Here is a 25251-nt window from a genome sequence, read left to right as displayed (position 1 = left end):
GCTGGGATTACAGGCGAGTCGCCACACCCAACTCCCTAACCATTTTTTACCACTGGGTGTTGGCGTCCTCTCAGGCCATCACTGGTGGATTCTGGGTAGGTGCTTTATGATTGAGCCACACCCCTAGCTCCTCTTAAAAATTGTCTAGGCCTTCTCTTCGGGGCACTCGATTAGTTCGTCAACCTGACAGAGCTTGGAGTCAGAGGAGTGCTGCTTCTGGACGGATCTTTGAGGCTATTTCCAGGCAGGACCAAGTAAGGGCTGAAGAACTCGGCAGCAGGTGTCCCATCCAGACATAAAACAGCAAACTTTTTCTGAGGAAAAACTTACCTGCCTTTACTTCTCAAAACAAACAAACAAAAACCCCAGCAACAAAAAAGCCTGTAATGTGTGAGAGAGAAGGGTGGGGGGATTCTGGCGCTCTCCCACCACAGGGAACTCCAGGGACTGAACTCACGTTACCCACAGAGCCACCTCACCAGGCCAGGGGTGAGGCACTCTGGCATTCTCAGGCTCTCCAGCATGCAGCCACCCACTGCTGGACTACGGAGCCATATGGTCCTTTTATGACATACGCCCCGTTCTGTGACTTCAGAGGTCGCACACAGGGTATGCACTGTTTCTACGACAGGAAAGATATTTGGAGGGCACATAGACCACAAGAATGTGAGCTCAGAGGGCAACTTTATGGAGTCAGAGCTCCAACTTTTGCAACAGATCCAACTAGGCTTGCCTGGCAAGCATTTTATCCACTGAGCCATCTCACTAGTCTTGAGACTCAATTTTCTCAGAGTTAAGTGTGTGGGAAGAGCTGTGGGAAGGTGGGGACAGACAGGTTCCAACTGAAGAGAACTGTTCTTCGTGTTTGGACCCCAGCCGGTGAGGCTGCTTTAGAACTTCTCAAACGAATGACCTAACCTGGAGGAAGCAGGGCACTAAGGGTGGGCCTTGGGTGTTATTAGCTGGCCCTGCCTGAGGTCTGCTCTCTGCTTTCTGGTCCCTACCCTGTGAGAAGCTAGCCATGCAAGCTCCTGCAGTCTTGACCCAGTACAGCCACCCTGCCTTTCTTGGCATGATAGAGCACACTTCTCAACTGTGACTGGCACCCATCCCTGGAGCTGCTTGTCAGATGTCCAGCTTGTAACCTATGGAAATTTCTGAGAGGTTAAGTATAATCCACCCTCCAGCTTGGAAAGAAACAGCCACAGCCGCTAGCCATATTCTCAGCTACAGGATTCTTAAATCCTTCTGGCACTATTGAACCGAGGGCCTCAGGGCCTCTGGACCTACAGCAGCAACAGAGAGGCCCCAGGCCGGCGAAAGAGCAGCTTCTCAGGCAGGATGGCTCCCCCTGTGGTCCCGTCCTTGCCTTTCTCACCTGCACATAAGCATAGCAGTAGATGAGTATTGCCCTTGCTGTGAATAGCTCCAGGAGACCACAGCACTGACCATGCCAGCTTTCTGACACTGTAGGGATTATCCGGGTTCAGAAGACTCTGCGGTCCCTAAGAGCAGAGGCTTCTGAAGCGGTCTGAGGTCAGATCGCAGCCTGCACAGGTCTCAGGAGTTGGATGACGCTTGTTCACTCTTGGTTCCCGCAATGCCCACCTCACTGTGAAGTGTCTGGACCCACCCTGGAGTGGTCTGTGCATGGTGGACACCTGCTGATGTGGATCTGAGATGAACTTTGACTTACAATAATGACTTTATTTTAACATATTTAATTACAGAACATAAAATAGCTGGGGGGTGGGCCCCAGCCTAGCCCCACCCTGAGGCTACCAGGAAGAGGCCTCCCTGATGACCCTCTTTTGGGATCTTCCTATGGCAGGGTCCTATTGCTTTACCAGGGGAGGGGCCATGCAGATGAAGGGGCAGGACCTCCTCTTGGCCCCACCCCTACCCAGGTTGGCCTTCCTCGGAATGCCCAGGCTGTGCCCTACCCCTAGTCTCAACTCCTCCTTCTTCGGACCAGGAGCCTGTCGTCTGCTGCCCCACGCTGCCCCCACCCCCTCTGCAATCTAAAGGGGAATAAATACAAACTTTACAAAGTAAAAGGGGGTCCAACGTTGCCCTGGGGCGGGGCAGCAGGCCGCAGGCAGGGCCATCCAGCTGGGCAGGCCCTGGTTCACTGCTGTAGACAGCCTCACATCATTCCTAGCTGCAGCAGCGTGTTGGCATATGCCATGGGCTTGACGTTGGGGTGAGGCTGCAGCAGGGGCAGAAGAGGGACAGTCAGAGGACCCACCCACACGCAGCATCTGCACAGGCAGAGCCCTGTCCCAGGCCACTCACCACTGCTGTGAATTGGTGGAACTGGGGCCGCAGGTCTGAGCCCTGGAGGTGGATGTAGGAGGCTTTGTTTCCCATCTGATCACTGTAGGGACAAGAGCAAAGGGGCTTGTGTGGTTGGGGCTCGAGATTAAGAGGTAAGAAAGAGAAGAGGGAGGGAGGTCGAAACAGGAGGGGGCTGCAGAGACGGACAGAGTTGGTGGAGGCAGAGAAGAAACCACACTGAAGAGGCCTGGAGGAGGAAAGCCAAGGAAAGGTGAGGGAAGCAGAAGCAGGGGGCAGGGGGCAAGCCTGGAGACCGGACCTCACCACTCCCTTGGCCACTAGAGGTACAGGGGACAGAGTGACCACGACACCATCAGGATGTCACAGCCTAGTCCAAGGACAGAAGCTCATGCAGCCCCATGTCTCAGCTTCCTCCACAGATACAGAGGCAGAAAGTAGAATCAGATGAAAAGAAAGGCCTTGCTCCAAGGAAAAAAGACCTAACATAATCCACATAGAATCAACCCTGTGGCCTGGGCAAAGGGTGGGAGAGGAAGACGCACCAATAGTTGGGGGCAGAGAAGACGGTGACACAGCGGCCCCCATGGGCCACCTCATAGCCCTCAGCTTTAACTTCATGGCTGCGGATGATGTAGTCCAGTTGGTTCTCCTCCAGGAAGGCCTTGGTGACATCAGGCCCAAACTGGCAACTCACGCCCCGCTTGCTGACAGAGCGCCCATTCTGGTAGGGGCAAAGGAATGGGAGACTCCAGGTGACTGCTGGCCTGTCTTACCCCACACCACTCAGCCCATACCCACGGCCAGACACCCGGCTCACCTGTGGCTGGGGGTCTGACCACAGCAGGTCACACATGGGACCTATGGGGGAGGGGAAGTGTTAAAGCTGGTCTGTCTCCCAGAATGCATCAGACAGGCGCGTGCACGTCAGTTCTGAGCTGGGCCCAGTTTTTCAGGTATCTCCCATTCGATCCATTCCGAGCCTGAAGCTGGATGGAACTTTTACCACCCTGATTCAGAGCAGGCCCTCTCATGGCCCAAAGCCTCCTGTGGCTTCCCCACTGCTCCAGCAGCAAAGCCCATGCTCCCACATGTTCCACATGGTCTGTAGTCTCAAGCCTTAGGTCTAGCAGGAGCCTCTGAGGGCCAGCCCTAGCCACCACTGGCCCTCCTCTAGTGTCAGCTCAGATGTCACCACCCTACCGACCCTACCCACATCATCCAGGTCCTCAGTGACAGTCTCTGGGACTTTAATAGGTGCCTTAATTTCTCACTCTAGGGTGGGGGGACTCAACAAGTGACAGGTGTGTGTTTAAGACTGTGATGGTCCACGAATTCAGCCTGCAGGTGGGAAAATGGGGCCCTGTCTGCCAATGACATAAGGTCTATGTGAGCCCAGGCCCTCCTCCCCATGCCTGTACCCACTCACCTGAGTCTGGAGGCTGCCGATTCCGTTCAATCTTCCGGATGTCATCCAGGGTGACACCATCCTCACTGAACAGGCCTCCATGCATGATCTAGGGTAGGCGTGTCTCCGTGAGGGGAGGAGCCCTCCCTCAACCCCTCCCCCCCCCAGCATGCTGCCCACTCGGTATGTGAGGTCCTGCGGCTCCTCACCAGCACTTTGCCGTTGATACACTGGGCCAGGGGGAGCCATTCGAACACCTCGCTGAAGAGCTCGTACATCTGGGCTGTGTACTTGGCCTTCACCTCACCCTCGAACCCGTAGATCTGGTTCATGTTGTCTGTCTCGTGGTTGCCTGGCCACAGCAAAGGGACAGAGAGGACTCAGCCTCCAGCTTACTGATCATATAGCTACTTGGCAATCTTAGGTGTAGACATGAGGACAAGATGGCACTGCCCAATGCAGGCAGGCTGGCATTGAGCTTTGTAAATGAGTGCCCAGCTCACTACTCAGCTTGACTTTGGTGCTAGATTAGGAAGGCTGTTCATACCTGCTGTGTGTGTGACCTAGAAAAAGGCACCCATTCTTTGAATCTCTTGTCTGGCACCTGGCAGCAAAGGGCACACGAATGCCGGAACTGAGCTGTCTATGGAGAGTGCGACATGTCCTGCGGTGCTGCTGGGCAGCCCACAACCTATCTAACCTTCCTTGATGGCCCCCTGCGCCTCCACGAGCTTGCTAAATTCAAGAAATGCTCGATACAGATGAAGGTAGGCTCAGGGGAGAAGGCTCACCTCGAAGTAGATGAAAATGATCTGGGTACAGGAGCTTAAAACCGAAGAGGGTGAGGATCACTTCAACTGAGAAGGAGCCACGGTCCACAAAGTCGCCATTAAATATCTTTCTTGTTAAGGAAACTGTGCTGCGGGTGGCAGATGGGCCAGGAGGGCTGTCCTTCCTGACCCCTTGACTCCCAAGGGGGTGCATCCCTGGCCTGACTTTAGAAGCTTCCAAGGACGACACCAAGGACCCAGCCTCACCAAAGCCAGAGCCAAGGGAGTGAGCTGTTCCCCGAGAGCAGCCCTCAAAGCACAGGGAAGACGGCACAGGCCCTTCCTCCCAAAAGTACACAGCCTAGGGACCCTACACAGGGCTGAGCATCGGGAAAACACCCCATGTCAAACACATGAATACAGGCTTGAGATGTGGCTTAGTGAGAAGAGCACACTGAACATGACAAAACCCTGGGATCATGTCCAGCACTGTATAAACCGGATGTGCTGGTGCACGCCTACAATCCTAGCATGAGGGAGATGGAAGACAGAAAGCTCACGGGATCAAGGCCACCAGGAGCTACACATGACACCACACCCCAGAAAAGCCCCAAACAAAACAGAATGCAACAAGCACCCAGAGGCTGGCCCTGCTTTTAAAGCAGCGCCCTCTCATCCCCACACAGATGACAAAGCCAAAGCCAGTGATGGCCCTGCTGGAGCAGAGAGCTGGGTGCTGGCCCCGTCGCATCACCTTGTGTTGAGCGAGAAAGAAACGGCCTGGACCTGCAGCTGACCGTGGGGACAGCAAGATGAGGACCCTTATGTTCTTCTACGGTGGGGTCCCACTCTCTCCACATGGGGTAGCACCAAGGATACATAGGGGTTGGTCTCTGAGGGTAAACCGTTGAGCTCGAATATGTTGAGGAGGTCATAGAACTGGCCATGGGTGTCCCCGCATACTGTAATCTTCTCTGTCTGAAAGAAAAGAGGCCACCGGAGAGGGAGGGGCCCAGAGAGAGATGTGGGGAGGGGGCAGAGGGGAAATGATGGGTGAGAGGTCACAACAGACCAAGAAAATCCATGCAACACACAAGGGTAGGGGACAGAGCAACGAGGAAGGCAGACAAGAGGGAGGGTGTCAGGTACAGAGAGAAGGGAAGGTTGCGCAGGTGGGTTTTCGAGGTCCTGAGCTGGGGGATCCCCTGGACAGCTCCCCGTCTTTACTACAGGCACCCCACCCCCTCAGCACGAGGCGCACCTCTTTCAGCGTCGTCTCCACCAGTGTGCTCAGCTTGCAGAGGACTTCTTTCACCTGCACTAGGATCTGAAGACAAGGCAGGCTGTAAATGGGGCTGGCTGGGGTGGGAGGACAAGATCTGGGGCCCGCAGAAAGGCTCAGCTGCCCAGGAGATACTGGGAAGGCCTGGACCACTGGGTGCTAGCCAGGGACAGAGGTGGCCCTCAAGTGGTGTTCTGATTGGCCTGTGTGTCACTGAAACGTCATGATGGGGCTTGAAAGGTGGCTCGGCAGTTGGGTTGCTCTTCCAGTTTGATTCCCAAAACCCACATGGTGGCTCACAGCTGTCGACAGCTTTAGTCTCAAAGGACTCAGCGCCCTTTTCTGGCCTCCACAGCACATGTAGTGTATACACACACACCCAGCATGCTAAACATCACCATCACTTCACAAGGGTTTTTGGTTCACCTTTAAAGTTCATCAGCATTAGAAACAAAATGGATTCACAGTATAAGAAACCTCAAAGAACCAGTCTAGAGCCAGGGAGATGGCTAAGTGGGTAAGAATGCTGGCTTGGCAAGGATCTGAGTTCAAATCCCCAGCACTTGTGTATGCATGTGTGTGAGTGTGCATGTGTGTGTGTGTATGCGTGTGCGCAGCCTGCAGTTCCAGCATTGAGGGGGTAGTCTGGCAGCTCCCCAGAGCTTGTGGGCTAGCCAGCCCAAATGAACTGGTGAGCCTAGTGCTGAGTAAGGCCCTGTCGTCCGCCCTCCGCTGACACCTGCAGGAACTGCAGAAGAGTGCTCACACCTGCAAACTCACATACATGCACTACATGTGGGTGCACACACATACAGAGCTAGACGGCACATATGTAAATGCCATGGTCATAAGGTCCTAAAAATATAAGCCTCTCTAAGTGCAGAGAAGGGGGAAGAACTTCAACCCTGCAGTGGGAACTGGCATTTTAAGGTTCTGCTTAACTGGTGCGCTAGGGCACACCTGTAACCTTAGCGGGTTAAGGCCAGTCTAGAATATATAGTTTTGTTCTTTTGATTTTTCAGACACTGTTTCTCTGGCTGGTCTAGAATTCCATATGTAGACCAGGCTGGCCTTGAACTCAGAGATGCACCTGCCTCTGCCTCCCAAGCCCTGGCATTACAGGTGTGCGCCACCACAGCCTGCATAGCCTGGCTGTATAGTAAGACCTTGTCTCAACAACCCCCTCAATCACCTTAAACATAGTTTGGGGAACCTCAGGAGAAATGAAAGCATTAGGACATTTGTCGATATTACTTGCACACATAAACATGACCTTGAGAAAAGTCAGGTGTGTTTATCAGTGTTTCAGGTTTTATGGAAAGCATGTGGCCCGTCTACATTGAGTTAGAATAGTGGCTCATCAGGGAGAAAGTGAGCATACCAGAGCCCCATACTTGGATGACCTTGTTCTAGGATATAGGTTATGATGATTATGATTCATTCTCAACTGGTTCTGGAAAAAGTGAGGAATGGAGTTTCCACACCTGTAGGGAAGTGTGTGGCTGTTAACTGTTTTCAACTTCCATGTAGGTTTAATAATTGAAAACAAACAAAACTCTGGGAAGATAAAGTGACATGAAAATACTTGGGTGACCACTCTGTTCAGGGTGTAGAAGCTGCAAAGGATTGTTGCTTTTGCTGCTCTAAGGACAGGAACGCGCTGAAGAGCCACCATATAAAAACCCTGCAGGAACCACACTGCAGACAGTGATAAACAGCCCCTCCATGGGGCAGTGGGGTTCTGGCTGCTCAAGCTGGTGGCAGAGAAGGTGGCTTCTGTCAGGGCTAAGGATCAGGGGAAGGCAGTGACCTCATCACAGGAGAGGCAACACGTGTGACCAGCTCTGTCACAGAGATGACTGTTACCTGAGGCCTCTCCCAACTGTGCAGGTCCTCTCTTACCCATGCCCTACCATAAGCCAGGCATGCTCCAAAGAATTCCCCTTTCCAACCTGACACCCTCACACATGCATGCAGTCAAAATACCAATAAACAAAATAAAATAACAGAGAGAGAAGCCCCCTTTCCAATGCCTTCCCAAAGGTCTTACTTCTAAGCCTGGCAGGCTACACACACTCTGTACTGTGTAATGGCACTGCCGAGACCTCCAAAGTGCTGTGGGATTGGGTGAGGACATGTGGTAGCCTCAGCATGGTGCCCAGCAGCACATGGCCCTATCCTACAAGGGCTGGCAGTGGCAGGTCCATTCCCGGGTCCCAAGCATGTGTGGCATGGAGGGCATGTTACCTGGTAAGCACACTTCCGGTGCAGTTTCTTCTGCTCCTTGTACCACTGCATGAGCTCTTTCATAAAGGTGATTGTCACTTTGCCGTCCTCAAGCTTAGGCCCGCTGTATTCATCTTCAATGGCTGGTGTATGGACAAAGAGATTAGAGTTGGTGGCTTCAGCCATGGAGGGGCAGGAAGGGGAACCTGGTCCCTAGGGATCGGGTGAGGAGAGATGAAGCAATGGAGTTTCCCAGGGTTCTGTGGTGCTCCTATAACCCCTGGAATCTCTGGCCAGTTCTAAGTGGTGGCTCCTTTGGTGACTGTCCTCTGAGAGCTGTTTCCTTTCCCCTTGCCCCACATTCTACATTCAATCAGTGGCTAAGAGGGTGACTGCCAAATAATCTTTTCAGATTCAGAGCCTGGAGCACCTGGTGACCTTCAGGTGACTTCTGAATATGGGCCACTCCTCCTCCCTAGTCCTGTACATCAGCAACACACAGTATGGGAACTGCTAGGCTCAAATGAAGTCTAAAAGATGGTGGGCACCGTGTCTCCAGAAAGTTAAGATCCACTGTGAAAATACTCTGGTCAGAAGAAAAGATGATGACACAAATGAAGATGACACAAATGAAAATGTCATGCCCTTTGCATGACATTCTTCCCTAGGTAATCCCCTTGTGAACTCAAGTTCCCTGAGAGTGTGTCTGGAAGTGGACATGCTAGCTCCTGCCACGCTCTCAGGAGGCAGGTCCTTAAATACAGCTGGTTTCCCCTCCAACTCCTGGCTCCCAGAGACTGGCTCCTTTCTCAGTGAGCACATGACTTGAGTCTGGGGGCACAATGGCTAATGATTTAACCCAGCCTATGTCTATGTAATGAGGTCTCAGCCAAGACTCCAAGGCAAAGGCAGGGCTCTGGGAGCTCCTAGGGTCTAGGTCCTGGACAGTGGAACCCTTGGAAGCTGCTGGCAGGCGGCTCACATGCCCATGTGCCTTCTCTCTGCAGATCTTTGTCTGTAGACTGTAGGAGACTGGTAAGCACCCTTGGGGGTTCTGTGAGTCACTCAACAAATGACAGAAACCTGAAGAGTAGATTGTGGGAGCCCTGATTCACACCCAGTGGGTCAGAGGCATGGTCAAAACAAATCTGGGACTTGGAACAAGCAACACCATGGAGGCGGCAGGTTCTGCACAAACACCGCGGTACATACATGCACATCCACACAACACGACAATCAATAAATGTTTTTCCGAAGGGCGCGTGTGGGAGGGAACTCGGGGCTGTGTCTCAGTTTGTCAGAACTGCTTTGATTCAGAGCAGTCTGCAAGGACTGCTCTGGAGGTTGGAGGGTCTGCTGACTGGTGGGAGAAGCCTGCCTTCTGTCTGGTGACCAGGAATAGCCTGTGCTGGTTGCTTAGCGAGATGAGGGAAACCAGCGTGCTCTGCCGTGATATATTATCAGCACTAGTGCTACAAGTGGCATTTGCTAGGGAGACCCTGGTCCACAGAAACCTGGTCAGGGAAGGAAGGGAAAAGGTAACAGGACAAAGGGAAGAACTCTGACTCCTGGGTGGCCACGTGGTCACCCACTGTACAGAGTTGTGCTGCTCCACATTCTATTAAGAAAACATGAACCGCTCAGTCTCTTGGCCAAAGCTTTCTAAAATGGCTAAAACTATAGCAGTGTATTGGGTTTGATGCTGGCCCGAGACCAACTTTAGCCTCCAGCAGCATGGAGAGTGGGGGAGTAACACAGGGACAACAAAAAACAGCACTTGCAGGACCACTGGTCATCAAAAGTGAAAGAAAGGGCCGGGGGGGGGGGGGTGTCAAGACAGTTCTGAGAGCAGAGGGCCTGGGGTGAAAGAGTTGTCTGTGACCCTGTTATCAGCTTCCCAAGGTGCCTTACTGCAGTGGGTTCTGAAGGACTGAAAGCAGAGATCCGGCCATGGCTCAGAATGGTGCAGAGCAGAGGGACACACTGGGCTGTGTGATGGTTAGGATCACCCAGAAGGCAGGCAGCTGAGCATGTCTGCAGGGGGTCATCCTGATTGTGTTAACAGCCCAGTGTGTATACACCATTCCCTGGCTGGGATCCTGAGCTGTGCAAAAGAGAATGGAGGTGAGTAGCAGTGGAGGCAAACACCCATCTCTCTCTGTTCCTTACTGTGGGTGTAGGATGAGCAGCTGTGTCAAGCTCCTGCTGACTTGGCTACTCTGCTATGATGGACTATACTCTTGAACTGTGACTAACACCCTTTTCTCTTGTGTACTTTCATCAAGGTATTGTATCATAGCGACAGGAAAAGAAACCAAGACAGACTCGCTTGGCACTGCAGACGGTCAGACACACCCCAGACATGCCAGGGTTACTCCCCAGGGAACAGCACCTGGCAGACTGACCAAAAACTGCGGAAATGTCTGCTCACCTCATATAGGGGTGTCTGGCTCTCCCATCAGTGCTAAATGGGAAGGACACCCCAGAAGAGCAGTAGGCTGTGGACCCTCTCTGCCCTACAAAATTATACTCAGTTTAGAAGTAAGTCCTGATAGATTTGGGGTCCCCACTTCTCCTTACAGGTCTGAGAGATGCTACTAAAAACATCAAGCAAATGAATAAAAACACAGAGAAAGAAAGAAAAGTTCATCTCAGGAAGACAGAAATCCTTAGACAAGGCCAGGTGTGCTGGTGCATGCATGTAATCCTAAAACTTGGAAGGCCGAGGCAGGAGGATTCTTGAGCTTTACAGTGAGAAAAGATGAATAAGAAAAACGAAGAGGGGGGACTTGGTAAGATGGCTCAGAAAGTAAAGGATCCTGCCACTGACCCTGCCAACCTGTTTGATCCCTGGGACCCACACAGTAGGAGGAGGGAGCTGGAGAGAGCTGGTCTTCCGAGGTGTTGCTTCCACCCATACACATGGTGTGTACCCTCTCCCTGCACACGCAGACACCCCACCCCACCTACACACACTCACACCAAAGCCAAGAGAAAAAAGTCTAAATGCAACATGCCATTTAAAAAGCCCCTTCTAAAGCCCAAACATTAAGGGAGTCCACAAGATTTTGCTATGTTTACCCTCATTCGGAGGGGTAACAATAAAAGGTGGCACAGCTCAAGATTTAGACTCAGTGCCTCCACCCTGCCCGAGACTGCAAGCAGCAGACCAAAGGGTTAGAGGACGGCGAAGAGAATTCCACAAGGCCCCTTGACAGGAGAGCCACCCGCACTGTGGCACCTAAAGAATATCAAGTTTGGAGCTGGAGAGATGGCTCCGCAGTTAAGACCACTTGTTGCTCTTGCAGAGGACCCAGGTTCAATTCTAAGCATCCATATGGTGGCTTATAACCACACAAGCGATCCACAGATACACATGCAGGCAAAATACCCCCACACGGTGAAATAAAATCAATGTGTCGAAAGTTGTCAGGACTGTGAGTTGAAGGGTTAACTGGAATCGTAAAGGTTCATGGGGACTGGTGTATCTATGCGCGTGGCACACACAACCTTCCACCTGACTGCATGATGGCGCACGGTGTACCTCACTAGGCAGTGTCTCCCCATTAAACAGAAGTGTGGCGTCCACTTCCTGGCAGGACTAAGCGGACATGTGAAACTGGAACTGGGCACGCTGCCCACGCTACGGAAGGCCGTGCCACGTGTGGCAGGGAAGGAGGACTAGCCCGGGCACATTTCTGTGCGGCAGCACCAGGCACAGCCTCGACTGGAGCTTACAGCAACAACTCGGGCACACAAATTCAGTGTGGGGCTTTCTCTCCCTTGCTGTGGGACACTGACTGAAGCTGTCCCCGTGCTGTACAACCTGAGAACCCTCACGTCTAGGCAAGTCACTCCTGGGACTCCTACGCAAGGTGGGGCTACCTGAGGAAGGTGGAGAGAAACCCTCAGGAGCAGGGGCCCTCTCCTCCTCAAGGCTGACTCTGAGAAGCTGGGTATTTACTGAATTTGGTCAATGGCCCTCTCACGGAAGCAAGGGAACAGCTCTGCTAGGTGGCTCAGCAGAACTACAAACTGGATGATGTTGAGGCCCATGTCTGCCCCTGTGCTGACAGTCAGGCGGGAGCAATGCAAACCAGCCGGGTAAAGGGCTGTATGCTTAAGAGCTTAGCCCTGGGGAGGCTGGAAGAGCTCACTAAAGCAGGAAAGGTCGATGCCCATCAGTAGTTTCCAGAAATTCCCAGCACTCATGACAGAAGGTCCACGCTACAGGAAAGGACTGGACAAGGGTGCTGCAGCAAAGATGGTTCAATCTAGATGTGTCCTGCAGGTACATCTTGAGTGCTGGCAGCTATGGGACAGAGTCCTGTGGGCAAATGCCCTGGGTGACGCTGTTGGCCTCAGGAGGTTCCAAACGGGCTGTGACAAAACTCAACACTGACACTCTTGAGTGTTCAAGCCAAGTGACAGTACAGCTCTTAACATCTAACCCGGGGGCAGGGAGACATGCTCCTTGGAGCCAGTTCACCAGAAAAGTGGAACAAGCTCCCAAAGGACTGGCTGGCTAAGAGGGCAGATACCAGGCATGGTGACTCACCCCTGTAAACCCAGCACTTGGGAAGCCGAGGCAGGAAGATTAGCATGAATTTGAGGCCAGCCTGGACTAGAATGAGATCCTTTATGTTCCCAGGCCCCCACCCTACAAAATCCCAGGCTCACACCTGAGAAACTAAAGGCACATGTGGCTGGATCTACCACTGTCACTGGGAAAAGGGTGGAAGAGGGGCTGTGAGCACACGGCTCTTGTCAAGAAAGAACGATGCCGCAGTGATCCCACTATTTTTTCCTATTCTTCTTCCCTTCCAAGCCTGAAGCACTGCCAGAGTACTGGAACCACAGGGGATTCTTAGACATGGCACTTACTCCTGAATACCTCAGGACCTGATGGGGGCAGGTGATGTCCACACCGCATCAGGCAAAATCAAGGGTGACAGTGTATAACAGTGTCACCCACAAGACATGGTGGGAGAAACAGAATCAACACCTGCCAGGCACTATGCACCCTGAGCCTAACAGGAGGGAAAGGGACTAAATGCTGCACCTGTTAGGTTGCAACAAAACAACAACAAAAAAATCCTGAGACACCCCAAGCTTAATCATAAGGATTCCCACTGTTATGATTAAGATGGAGGGAGGGTGCTAAGATGGAGGTGAGAGGGCTAAGGAAGACAGAAGTTACAGGTGACATCTACATTCCCAAATGTCCCCTGAAACCCTGCCTTTACCCACTAAGTGTGACAGGGATGCCTGTGCAGCCAGGTGTACAGCCAGGCCCACTCACTCATGCTTTCGATGTCCAGAGAGTCCACAACAGAGCGCCTGTGCTCATCTCCCGCAATAGCCCGCTCAAAGGCCTTCTGCTTCACAATCTTGCTGCACTCCTGGTACTTCATCTTGGCATCCTTGTCATTAGGTTTCACCTTCACCACCTGGCCAGAAACAGAGAAGGAAGAGGTGTCACACTCTGGAGGCCCATCCACCTGGCCCAGAGGAGCCACCAGGGGCACTGTGATCACCTTAGCCTGCACAGCCCTGGGCTGAGGAAAGACCAGAGTCAGACCACCTAGGGGCTACCACCCACTAAGCAGGGCAACCCTGGACGTATGTCTCCTAGGACTCAGTTTTTACATTCCCCAAACAAGCATAGCAGAACTGCCCCACAGAGTGCTTTTAGAGATCAGGGCCTGAGCCCACACAGGTGCTCTCACTAAACAACTCTGACCCTGTTGAAACCAAACAGGCGTCCAATTCAGCCAACAGGTCTCAGGTTCCCAGGGTGGGGAGGCTAGCATCGGAGAACAGCCTGGACTCCTTGTGTCTTACTGTCCCGAGCTGTGAGGTGGGGGTCTGCTGGAAGGACTGAGGAAGAAATGCTTGGCACACAAGAGGGACTTGCAGGTGTCAGTCAGCAGCTTGCATCCCTTGGGGCTCTTTGAGACCGGAGCCCCAATTTCCCTGTTTCCTCTGATGACAGGAAAGGAGACACAGCTCAAGTGCTAGCTTAGCCAGTGAGGATGAGGGAGCCTGGGGGAGCTGAGCAGGCCTCAGTTTCCCTCTGGGAGGGAACACCTGCAATGGTCAGCCCAGAGAGGGCGGTAAGAATGAATGAGGGACCACTTTTAAAAAGATCCAACACAATCAGTTGTGGGTGGGCAGCTTTGGGCCACAGTAGCCAAAGGAGCCCTTTCGGCTCTGTTCTGACCTGCTTCCTGCAAACCCCAATCTCAGGAGCTCAGAAGACAGAGCTGGCCTAGTGGTACACATCTACAATCTCAGCACTTGGAAGATGGAAGCAGGAGGACTGTGAACACCAGGCTAGCCTGGGTTACATATTGACCGGGGGAGCAGATTTTCTGCGCCTCTGCTTTGCTACTAGGACTGGAACTGAACTCAGCCCTACCTGCTGCTGTGTGTCCTCCGAAATTAAAACATTCCACTCTACAGGAAAGCTCTTTAAGCAGAGAGGTTAACAACAAATAGTTTCAGGAAGCCCCTGAAACTGACTGGATTCACCAGGACCCTCCCTGCCAGAGTAAGCAATAAAGACTCAAAGTAAGCAATAAAGCTACAAGGACGCCAGAGCCTAGACCAGCCTAGAAGAAACAGAAGCTAGCAGAGGTGCCTGGAAGATTCGCCCAGACTGAGTCACTTGGAAGACTACTTCCAACATGCCGAGCTGCCTGCAGGTGTGCTGTGTGCTCCAGGCTCCCAGCTTTGTGAGCTGTCACCCCTACTGGGATAGGCTTTGCTGATGTAGCTGTCTTTGAGTCATTTCTGCTCCTACTGTAACCCCTCACTCATACTCCTGTAAGTAACCCCAATAAAACTCACTGGGTCCCCAAACTGGACTTTGGTCTGCTATGGGTTCCCTGAGGTTAAGTGTTGCATCCCCACCCCAAAGTTTTGTTACACACCTGCTGCCCTACACAGCCACCCTAAGATTGTGCTCCCCACAGCATCAGTGTCTTAGACAGAGAAGGAAGTCCTAGGGCTAATCCTCAGACTGCTCTCTCAATCCCAAAGCTAGCTGACTCAGTGAGTCACAGCCTGGGCAAAGACAACCGCTACTCCCTGCAGGTGTTTGGCCAGCAGCAGGCTGGGCAAGCCTAAGCTTGGCCACCTGCCAGACAGCTCTGCTGGGGTACGGGTGTGGCGTCAAGCTTGAGGGCTGCCAGCTTTAGGCAGCCGCTGGGAGCCTTTCCCAAGGAGAGATGTGGAGGCCAGGCTCCCTCTACTCCCCAGGATAAAGTCCACATGGCCCCAAGCCTGGTCCTCAAGACCCACCTACCTTTTCTGTATCCTGGTACTCCCTTTCATGGGTCCCCAAGCATGCCAGCTCTCCCACAGCTCAGGCCTTTCAAGTCAAGGGGCCTTTGCCCACACACTTCATTTATAATTCCAACTTCCTTTCTGCTCCTCTCCCCCAGGAAGCTCCCAGTATTGGGGCAGTGTCCTTCCTACTCAGAGTGGCATTGTGGGGACAGAACTATGTTCTCAGCAGAGAATGAATGGCTCCTAAAGAAAGGGTGGCAAGGGATTCCTAGGAGCCAGACCTGCCTTCAGGTGCGCGGCAAGCTAAGGAGAAAGATGGGACTGGGTGCCGCCACTGTTGAGTGACCCTGCTCACTGTCTCCTCTGACAGCTGTATTGGGTGGGCAGCACAGCTCCGCTAGACGGAGAGATAAAGGCATTAACCCAAAGCCACGGTTCTGTACACTCCTGGGTTGTTTGTATCAAAGCGCAGACTGAACCCACCACCCACATGGAGCCGTGGCAAAGAGGTAACGGTTGTCTGGGTTCCAGCCTATCAGAACACGTGTCCTGCTCATTTAAGACACCCTGGCTTCTGGAGATCAGAAGCAGTGCTAACGCTCCACAGGAGGCTGGTCTGAGAGTTCACTGCTGGGCCTATCCCTGACTCAGCTGTGGCAAGCAAGCACTCAGCTCCAAGGCCGGCCATGATGGTGCTGCGATGTGTACTAGGTCTCACTGACAGAAACATGGCCCTGGCAAGCTCCTCTCCAGGGAAGGGTGTATGTTTCACACTACGGGTCTCTTCAGGGCTTGAGACACGGCATCAGAACTCACTGCCAACACATTTCATTTCCCTCTCTCCAGGCAGGTTTTGAACTCATAGATTTGCTAGCCTATAACTTCTGTTTCCCAAATTCTGGGATTAAAGGCATTCACCACCACACCCAGACTGTGAACATGTCTTTAAAAAGTGCCACTTGAAGCCAGATGTAGTAATGTACACAATATTCCAGTGATTCTGGAAACTCTAGCAAGAGGGTGGCTTGAACCTAGGAGTTCAAGGCTAGCTAGGGTAACCTAGCAAGGCAATAACAAGCAACAAACAAAAGATTCCATGTAGACTGCCTCTGTGGCAGTGTTCTGTGATGTCCACACGGCTCTTTCACACATTTCACTAACAGAAATTTGGATCTGTGCAAAGGGCATGCTTCTGAAGAAAGGAGATGGCTTTAAAAACTGTCATCTTCAGGAGCTGGAAGGTATGGCTCTGTGGTACAGTCCTTGATATTTGGGAGGTAATCAGAATTAGATGAGGTCATGAGGTTAGGTCCCCTTGATAGGAACTGGTTTAGAGGCTACAGACCAGTAAGAACCAACAAAGAGCATTATGGTTCATTCGCAGGGCACAGGCAAGGAAATTTGGCCCAGGGGGTCAGATAATACATCACTCAGAAGTCAGGCTTCCAGCAGGTAGCCTATAAGGGGAAGCTTTACACACAACACACCCTTTCTCTAGTAAGTGAATCTATGGCACACCCAGCACCCACATGCTAAAGCATGCAGAGATGCCATCAGTGTTACCTGCCTGGGGGCCAGCACAGTGCCAGGAACTTACATGATGCATATGCCATGGTTTGGAGCCTGACTCTGGGAAGAGGCCACCATCTCCTGGGATTCCTGTGAGACTGCAGGAGAATGACCTACCTTACCTCTGAACCTCAGTTTCCTCACCTGTATCTCAGGGATAACAGTGTTGCCTTCTATAGAAGGGACTATGGAGATGGCATGACGGCTGCCAGCATGTGAGTGCTGAGCTAAAGATCAACTCTGACTCTCCCTGTTTCTTTTATATCACTCTATGAGGGTGTCAAAATGTCCTTCTGAGAAGCACAAAGGTAAAGTCTGATACAGACCAAACAACAGCCACAGGATCCTCAGGCAGGTGGAGAGTATAGGATGACCCTCCCAGGTCTTACATGGCCGATCGTGTAGGAAAGAACACAAGTGACACCGAGATGTGACCCAGGAAGGGGTGGGCCCATGTGCTAGGGGTAGGTAGCTAGAAGAAGAGGGGATAAGTGTGTGCAGGGGTACAACTAAGAATCCAAGGTGTGGCCCCAAGTGGGAGAGCAAACAGAGACATACCCAGGTCCTTGTGCCTTTTGCAATGTTCTGGCACCAGCATAAACCAGGGGCCAGAGGCCCACTTCATCATGGGCTGGCTTTGGAGGAAACCTGGAGGACATGACTGATGCAGAGCAAAAGCAGGCTCTCTCCAAACATACCCACTCACTCAACCCTCAAAATGACACTTCAAAGCGGGCCTATGTGTTCCCTTGTTTACAGCCAAGACCCAAGGCATTTGCAGACACATACCAGGGTCTGAGCTGAGCTGGACACAATCCTAGTCAACCAGATCTTGGAGCCTATGCCTACACACTCAGCCAGCGGCTGCACACCTGACTCTAGCCCATAGGAAGAAGATGCCGGTGGCAGTGAACAGCATCGATGCTTATGTACGTACACACAGCTTTTTACAGGAGGAGCCGTCTTTTCCTCTGCTGAAGATGGAGTACTGATCGCAGACGGTGCTCCTGACTCAGACCCACTCAGTTTCAACTATGGAGCTGACTTCCAATCTCAGCTGTCATTCTTTCCAGGTAACCTTGAAGGAAGGGGTCTCCTTTCTACACAGGAGATAAATTCACAAAGGCACAATGCTCACTGCAGTGTTGAGCCCTTCATGTACATACAGATGAGGAAACTGGGGCTAAACAGGGCAGAAAGGCAGAGCCAAGGGCTCATTTGCTCCAACCAAAGCCACGCAGTTCTTGACCGGAGACCAGGACCTGGGCGTGTCCTCCATGAACTCCAGCATCTTCCAGGAAGTGTTAGGCTGGGGGCTGCCATAAGCAAGCCCGGCCTCTCAGGCTTGGAGGGCAAGGAACACACAGCTCCACTGCAGTGTGGCCACCGCCCAGCCTTGTGGAGAATGCAGTTAGACGGCAACCTTGAGAGCGCTCTAAAAAGAACCTAGTCTTCCTTACCTAAAGTACAGATGTCCCAGAGTGGCAGGGACCCTACACCAGAGGCACAGCTGCTCAGGAGGTGGCCACTGCTCTTGTCGCTGTATTCCAGATTGAGACATCAACGGATAAGAGCAGGGACCACACTTTGTTATACCAGCCTTTCCATTTATCATTCAGTCCCTTTGTCCCTTCCCACTTTTGCCCTCTGCTAAGTGTCCCCTGGCCTTGGCCTAAGCTTTCACTTGCTTTGACCCTTGGCCAGGCTGAGTAGCTAGCTCTCTCTGGCTGCAGGCATGGCTCCTCAACCCTCTTGGGGACCTGTGCAAAGGACAGAAAGGGTCCACAGTGAAGGGCCACCTATATCACAGTAAGCAGTGATCCCTTCTGCGCTCAGAGGCCCTGAGTAGGGAGCTAACTGGTAGAGAGAGGTGCAGTCAAGGACCACCTAGCTCCAATCCCAGCACTGGTACTTATCAACTGGGGCTTCAGCCTCCTCACCCGTGTGACACAGCAACCTAGTTCCCCTCTGAGTGGCCACAGTGACTCAGCCTCAGTCTCTGTGAGGGGGTACAGCTGTCCCAAGCGGATGTTCTGGCAGTCTCTACTACTGTCATCAAGGCTGTGCCAGCACATCACAGCAGACAGTGGTAGAAAAGGGGCTGTCCTCTAGGTTCCCTCTCTCATCTCCCCAGGGGAACACAGCCCTGGAGGCGGCCTTTCTGCCATGTGTTGCTCTGCTCTATTTTCTTGGAGGCACTACTCTGCACCTACAGTCATTTTCCTTGCCTGCTCAGTGACATGGGCTCCCACCTGTGCCAGAATCTCAGGCCGTCAACGGTCTGTGCAGTCCTTGTTAATAACTGATACCTTTACTAATCACCGTCACTAGGAAGAGTCGCAACAGTCACAAGGCTGAGCTATTGTTGACACAGACTATGTGCCTATGCTGCTCCAAGCATGCACACAGCAGAACTCCCTTGTAGCCACCCGAGGCTGGGCCTATTCTCAACACATAGAGGGACACAGGAAGGCCAGGTGATTTCCCAAGCTTACAGAGCACATGATGGTTTAGAGATGGAACAGGAACTGGCTAGAGGCCTCATGGCCATTATCTGGGTCAGCCCTTATACAGGGGACACACAGAACAGCTCCTTCCCATCCCTGGTGTCCCCGCCCCCACATCCACCTGGCTAGGGTGCCGGGAGCTGGCCCATGCCCGAGGCCCGGCTCACCGTCTCGTAGTCACGTAGGGCAGCCCGGAACTTGCCCAGTGCCATGTTGCTGGCGGCCCGGCGGTAGTAGCCTTTGATGTACTTCTTGTCAAGCTCAATAGCCCGCGTGGCATCGCCCAATGCATAGCCATAACACTCAGTGCGCAGGTAGGCCAGGCTGCGGTTGCCATAGTAGATAGCATTGTTGGGGTTCAACTCTATGGCCTGACTGTAGAACTTGATGGCGTTCTCGTAGTCCTTGGCTGTGAAGGAAGAGAAGGAGGCATGAAGCCTTACTGCCACACACAGGAATCTATCCTAGGATGGTGGCCTTTGTTACAGATGGAGCGACTGAGGTTCAGCATGGAATCTGTCCCAGATGTCTGACCACAGCCCAGGCCTTGTGGCTCAGGCCTCAGTCTGTAGCACCTGAATCAGTTCCACACACCAGCCCAGCAATGCCCAGGCTGGGCACTACTTTCTTCAGGGTTCCAGGAGGCGTGAAGTCTCTCCCTGATGGGAGGGACAGGCCAGGGAGTACCAGGGCTGTGATCTGAGCCAGGCCAGCGGAGACTGCCTGAGCCTATGGCTCAGGGAAGGCAGACAAGTCCAGAGAGGGGGCAGAGCAGGAGGAAAAATGGAGGAAGCTCCTCAGGCTGCAAGGAAGAGGTGCAGCAGCTGCAGGGGACCAAGACCTGCTGGTGTAGCAGTGCAGGAGCTAAGGAGGGCAGGACACTAGAGCAGGCCTAGACAACGGAGCTCTAAGTGTGCAGAGATAAAGGTAACTCCCAGCCAAGGGTAAAAAGTCAGATGTTGTGAGAACTGAGCCGCAGCTGGGCCCTGAGCTCTCCATCAACCTGTGGTTTCCCGTCTTTGCAGTGTAAATACCACCTGGCACTCACCTCACACAAGCCAGAGGCCTAGTTCAAGGTCAGAGTCCCAGTGTGTATTGGCAAAGATGGCCTGACTCCTCCTCTCACAGGCTCATTAAACAAACAGCAGAACCCAGGTCCACGCTGCCTTAAGACCTGCCCAGGCTGGAGGACCATGTGCTAGGGCCACAGAGCATCCTAGGAAATGTGTGCCTTCCAGGAACCCAAGGGAGAAAGCCATATTAGCCCATCTTCAGATAAGGGAGGGGATCAAGTTCAGAGAGGGAAAGCCTGTGCTTGATGCTGCACATCAAATGACAGGTAGGGATTCTGAGGCAAGAAATGGCAATGTCTCCATTCCCCCAAACCCCCCTGCCATATGCCCTGGTGGGAGCCTGGTAGAGCTGCAGGCTCAGACCCTGGAAAGGTAGCCTGGCTCTGCTACTTTTAGGCTGGGTGTACTTGGATAACTTCAATACCTTCTATACTTGAGTTTCAGATTTTTCCCTAGCACTCAGTCTGGAGTGGGAGTTCCTGCCTTGACCCCACCTCACTGCTCTGTAGAGTACTCACAGTGACCTTCATATTCTATTTGCTGAACCCACACACAGTGAGGGAGGGTGTCGTCTTTCCTGGAACTCCTGCCTTGTCTGAGGACACAACCCTGCCCTCCAGGGACTATTGGTGTGTCAAGATCTGACCCCAGATAACAGTGACAATGTGCTCAGGGCTCAGATGGCCTAGGGCCCAAGGCCTGAGGGAGAAATGTGAGCCTGAAGTAATAAAGGTGGCTTCAAGAATGGGGAAGGAAGGAACTGGCCAAGGAGGAGTGAGAAAGGGAAAAATGAAGGAGGAAAAAGGGACAGAGGTGGGATGGCAGGTCCATGGGGTGCAGCTCAGCACTCATTCCTGGACTTCCGTCACAAGGTCCAAATGTCCCCTCTCAGGAAGCCCTATTTGACCTCCCCCAGCTTCTCTGTCCCAGCTCTGCCATTCAGGCTGTCTCCCAGGACTGTGTGCCCTAAACTGGCAGGACCTAGAACCCCCAAGGCAGAAGGAAAGGTGCAGCGGGCAGACAGGTCACAGGGACCCTCCCTGGAATGTGTCTCTGAGGGCTTCTTTGCTGTCCTGGCCTGGCTCCAGAGGCTGCTGGTTAGTACCCAATCCCTGAGGAGGCAGAGGGCACGAAGCCTGACACTCCACGGTGCAGATTCCTAACACAGAACTGCAGGCGAGAACCTCTCTCTGGAGCCTCAGTCCCTTAGGCTCCTTGTCTGCACAGGGGGACCAGGATGGGCTCAGCCTCACATACAGCCAAATGAAGGAGCAAGGGAGAGTATTAGGGAACAGCAGGACCCCCACCTTGAAGTCCTCCACCAGCTGCCACACTCCCGTCTGGGGCCATCCTTCAGCTGTAGCGTATCACCCTCTAAGTACAGTAATCTGAGTCCACAGAGGAGAGAGACCCTTGAACCATGATGCAGCACTTCGCCCCTCAACCCTCAGTCCATGAAGGCCCCTGGGTGAACACAGCCTCCTTCCTCAGGGAGGACAGGAAAGAGCAAAGGCTTGCTTCCCTTGAACTCAGACTGAGCTGGGGACTAGGTTCTGCCCTCAGAACGTTTACAGTGGGGCTGACCTCACAGAGGAACTCCCTATGGTTGGTGGGGTCTTCTGAGTCCTTGAGATCCCCCCTTTCCTCCACAGGGTACCCTTTGTCCCCACTGAGACCAGATGAGTCCAACAGGGATAGCTGAGCACGTGGAGAGGAAGGGGATATCCTCCTTCTGCTCACACACTCTGACCTTGGGCAAGAAGTTTCACTCTGAGTCGGCTTCCTCTATAAACCAAAGTGGCTGCTCCCAGCCACCCCCATGCCCCAGGGTTCGGCTCAGGAGTACCTGGCCACTACAGGGGTGCAATGAAAGCCAGATGCAATTATTCTTTTTATTGGTATTCTTACGGTCTAAGCTTGGGGTTCTGTGCTTGCCACTGCTTGCCCACAGTAGCGGGAGGCCTGGACCAGGAAGGGTGCTCCTTCAGCCAGCTCCAAGCCAGGCCCCTCTGGCTGCCTGCCCAGCCCTAGGTTCCTGAAAGCCTGGATCTCAGGACCTGGGGAGAGGGGACAGATAAAGGGTCTTTCCCCACAGCTAACTCCTTCCCTCACTTGTCCTCAGCAGCAGTAGTAAAGTTTCTGGTTGCTCTTTTCAGGACCTAATGAAGGATAGCCTGGGTCTGGTCACCTGGTGCTGGCAGCTCCACCCTTTGAAACCCTGAAAGCTCTGCATATTGTCGGGATAGCATCTCTCATACCCATTAACTTCCCTCCCATTCTAGCAGCCCCACCCTACCCTAAACTCTGCCCTACCCTGCAGAGTCCTATTCTGCTCTAACACCTACCTTGGCCTCCCAGCTTCCTGTCCCCCACCCCACCCCCAACCAGTCTTTATGAGGCACAAACCAGTGGTCTGAACCAGTGGTTGGTTCTCCAGAGCCTCAGCTGACAGGTCAGGTCCCCTCCCATAGCCCACTGTAGCCTGCTGTCCGCAGTTTCCCCCTAACCCTTCTAGCCACCTCCACTCACCTAGATGCCAGGCTCCACTCACCTTTGGGTCTTGGCCATCTGCTACCCTCCCCCCCACAGGCAGCCAGCCTCATTTCCTCTCTCCAGCCTGGGCAGAGACTCCACCCCCTCACTTGTCCTCCCTTCCAGCCTCCCCTCTCAGGTCTGGCCTTTGAATCCAGTCTCTGAACAGCAGAAAGAACCAGTACCTGTATCCAAAGTAACAGGACCACTCTCTTAAAAACCCTCTACAGCTCCCTGCCGCCCTAAGAATGACATTCACAAACCCACCCAGCCCTCCAAGGCTCTAACTCTGGCCTCATCTTTCTCTGGTTCTCCTTCCCTCCCACTTTAAGGAATACATAACAATCTTCTTATCTTGTTATGTATTCCAGATTGTCACCAAACTCACAATTCTCCTGCTCAGCCTCCCCAGAGCTGAGATGACAGGCATGCAGCATAAGGTCTGGGCCCACCCTTCCCTGGAATTCTAGATCCTTCTCACCCTCTCCCGCCTCCTCCAGATCCACTTCTCTTTTGGGCCGTATCTGAATAAGCATTCCTAGGGACCCTGTCTACTCCCTCCTGCCATCTACCCCCAATTCTCCATTTCCCTTCAGAACCGAGACACCTGCCCTCTCGGGTCTCCAATTTCTCACTTGCTTTCACCAGGCAGGGGCTACTAGGCTGATGGCTTCTTTACTATCCACAACTCTTCTGTCAAAATCATCATCTTTGTCTGGGAGCTAGGCCTCTGAAGGTCAATGCCTGGGGGCTAGGTGATCAGGTGTGTGGCTTTCTTTGTGGAACAGCCTTGCTTTCTTAGCCTGTGGCACTTTTCCTGATTTCCATCCCATCTCACTCACTTCTCCTCAGCAGCCCCCTTTTCTGTTTTAAACATGAAAATTCCATCCTAGGTTCTCTACCTATCCCACTCTTAGGTGATTTCATCTAATCCCAGGGCACCTCCAATCATGGGCTGATCACACCCAAAGTTTTCTCCAGGCCCATTTGGTCCAACTACTTACTCAATGTCTCCTTTTGGACAGCTGAGGAAGCTCAAACTAGTCTTTGTATTACTTCACAGATTTTTCATTTATCTGGTCCCCTTTGCAAAATCTTATCTTGTACCAGTCTCCCCCTTCCACCCACAGCTTGCTCAAGCTCCAACTAAGCCAGTCTGCTTTCTTTCATTCTTCACCCCAGGTCTTTGCACTAGGTCAGTGGACCCACGTGCAAAACTCCTTCCCAATTCCTAAAAAGCCTCTTTCTTCAGGCATTCCCTGACCTCACTATCTAAAGCAGGCTCACCTACATCCAAAGTGATCATCACAAGTTAGCAATTACTTGTTCTCCTTAAATCCGAGTCATGTACTTCATTCATTGCTACAGCCTCAGCGCCAAGCACGGCCCTTGGCACATGACAGTTGTTTAATACAAACGTACTGAATGAATGAACGGCCTCAACCCAAGATCAAGCTATGCTTCCCGCCCCACCTCTCCACCTTACTCCTTTCCCTGGATCACCCCAAATCGCCTTCCAATATAATTATCTATTTCCATGTCTATAATTCCCTTCTCTACTGGGCCTTCCGTCCTCAGTTGGTCATACTCACCTCAGGTCTCCCCACTCGGCAGCGCCACCCCAGCCCTAAACACATGTCACTATTTGGTAGCGCCCTCTTCAGGTCTGACCACCACCCAGCACCTCTGTCCAGGTCTCACATTTGGTAGCACTCACATGTCGGGCCCCCACTTGTCCCCTATCGTTTAGCAGCGCCTGCCTCAGTCTCCCCAGTGAGCAGCTTCTGCTCCGCACTCCACTTCTCGGTAGCTCTCCCCTGTCTATCGTCCATCCTGGGGCTCCTCCTCGCGCCGGGCTACTCCGTAGAGCCTGCCGGGCGCCCAGGCTGCCGCTCCGCGTTGCCATGGTTCCCCGCAGGGCCCGGCACCCCCACGGCCTGTGCCGCTGTCCACCCTCCCTCAGCCCAGTCCGGGCCGGACGCACCTTTGAAGTAGTCGTTGGCCTGTGTCTTGAGCTCCTCTGCCCGCTTCAGAGTGCCATCGGCCGGGGGTTCGTCCCGGGGGGGCTCAGCACACTCAGTCCGCTCGCCCTCCGCCATCGCCATGCCGCAAAGCGACCCCCACCCTGGCAACGGCCGCTCGCGGCACCAGGCGGAACCGTCGCGAAGAAGCGCCGAGTGACCGCCGCCGCTGCCGCACAAGTGTCGTAAAGCGCGGGCCCCAAAGGCTCTCCTGACGCGCCTGCGCGGCGCCCCCCCCTCCCACCCGCCTTAGAGCGCCCGGAGGACAAGGTGAC

General features: G+C 53.2%; 1 protein-coding gene across 1 annotated transcript; it reads right to left on the bottom strand.

Annotated features, from left to right (window-relative positions):
• Nucleotides 1-1686: 1686 nt before the first annotated feature.
• Nucleotides 1687-25133, bottom strand: Ppp5c (protein phosphatase 5 catalytic subunit). The gene is made up of 13 exons (XM_055615651.1): nucleotides 24940-25133; nucleotides 19518-19759; nucleotides 13284-13431; nucleotides 8003-8124; nucleotides 5735-5800; nucleotides 5353-5451; nucleotides 4495-4600; nucleotides 3913-4055; nucleotides 3725-3812; nucleotides 3116-3156; nucleotides 2841-3019; nucleotides 2296-2377; nucleotides 1687-2209 (listed from the first exon to the last, which is right to left on the bottom strand). The coding sequence occupies exons 1-13, from the start codon at nucleotides 25058-25060 to the stop codon at nucleotides 2147-2149; spliced, it is 1500 nt and encodes a 499-aa protein (XP_055471626.1). The 5' UTR covers nucleotides 25061-25133; the 3' UTR covers nucleotides 1687-2146.
• Nucleotides 25134-25251: the final 118 nt, after the last annotated feature.

Source organism: Psammomys obesus, unplaced genomic scaffold (assembly GCF_907164565.1).
Source record: "Psammomys obesus unplaced genomic scaffold, mPsaObe1.curated_primary_1811, whole genome shotgun sequence".
Classification (NCBI taxonomy): Eukaryota; Metazoa; Chordata; class Mammalia; order Rodentia; family Muridae; genus Psammomys; species Psammomys obesus.
The sequence above is the reverse complement of the archived record's forward strand: the minus strand, read 5'-3'. Positions and strand labels throughout refer to the sequence as shown.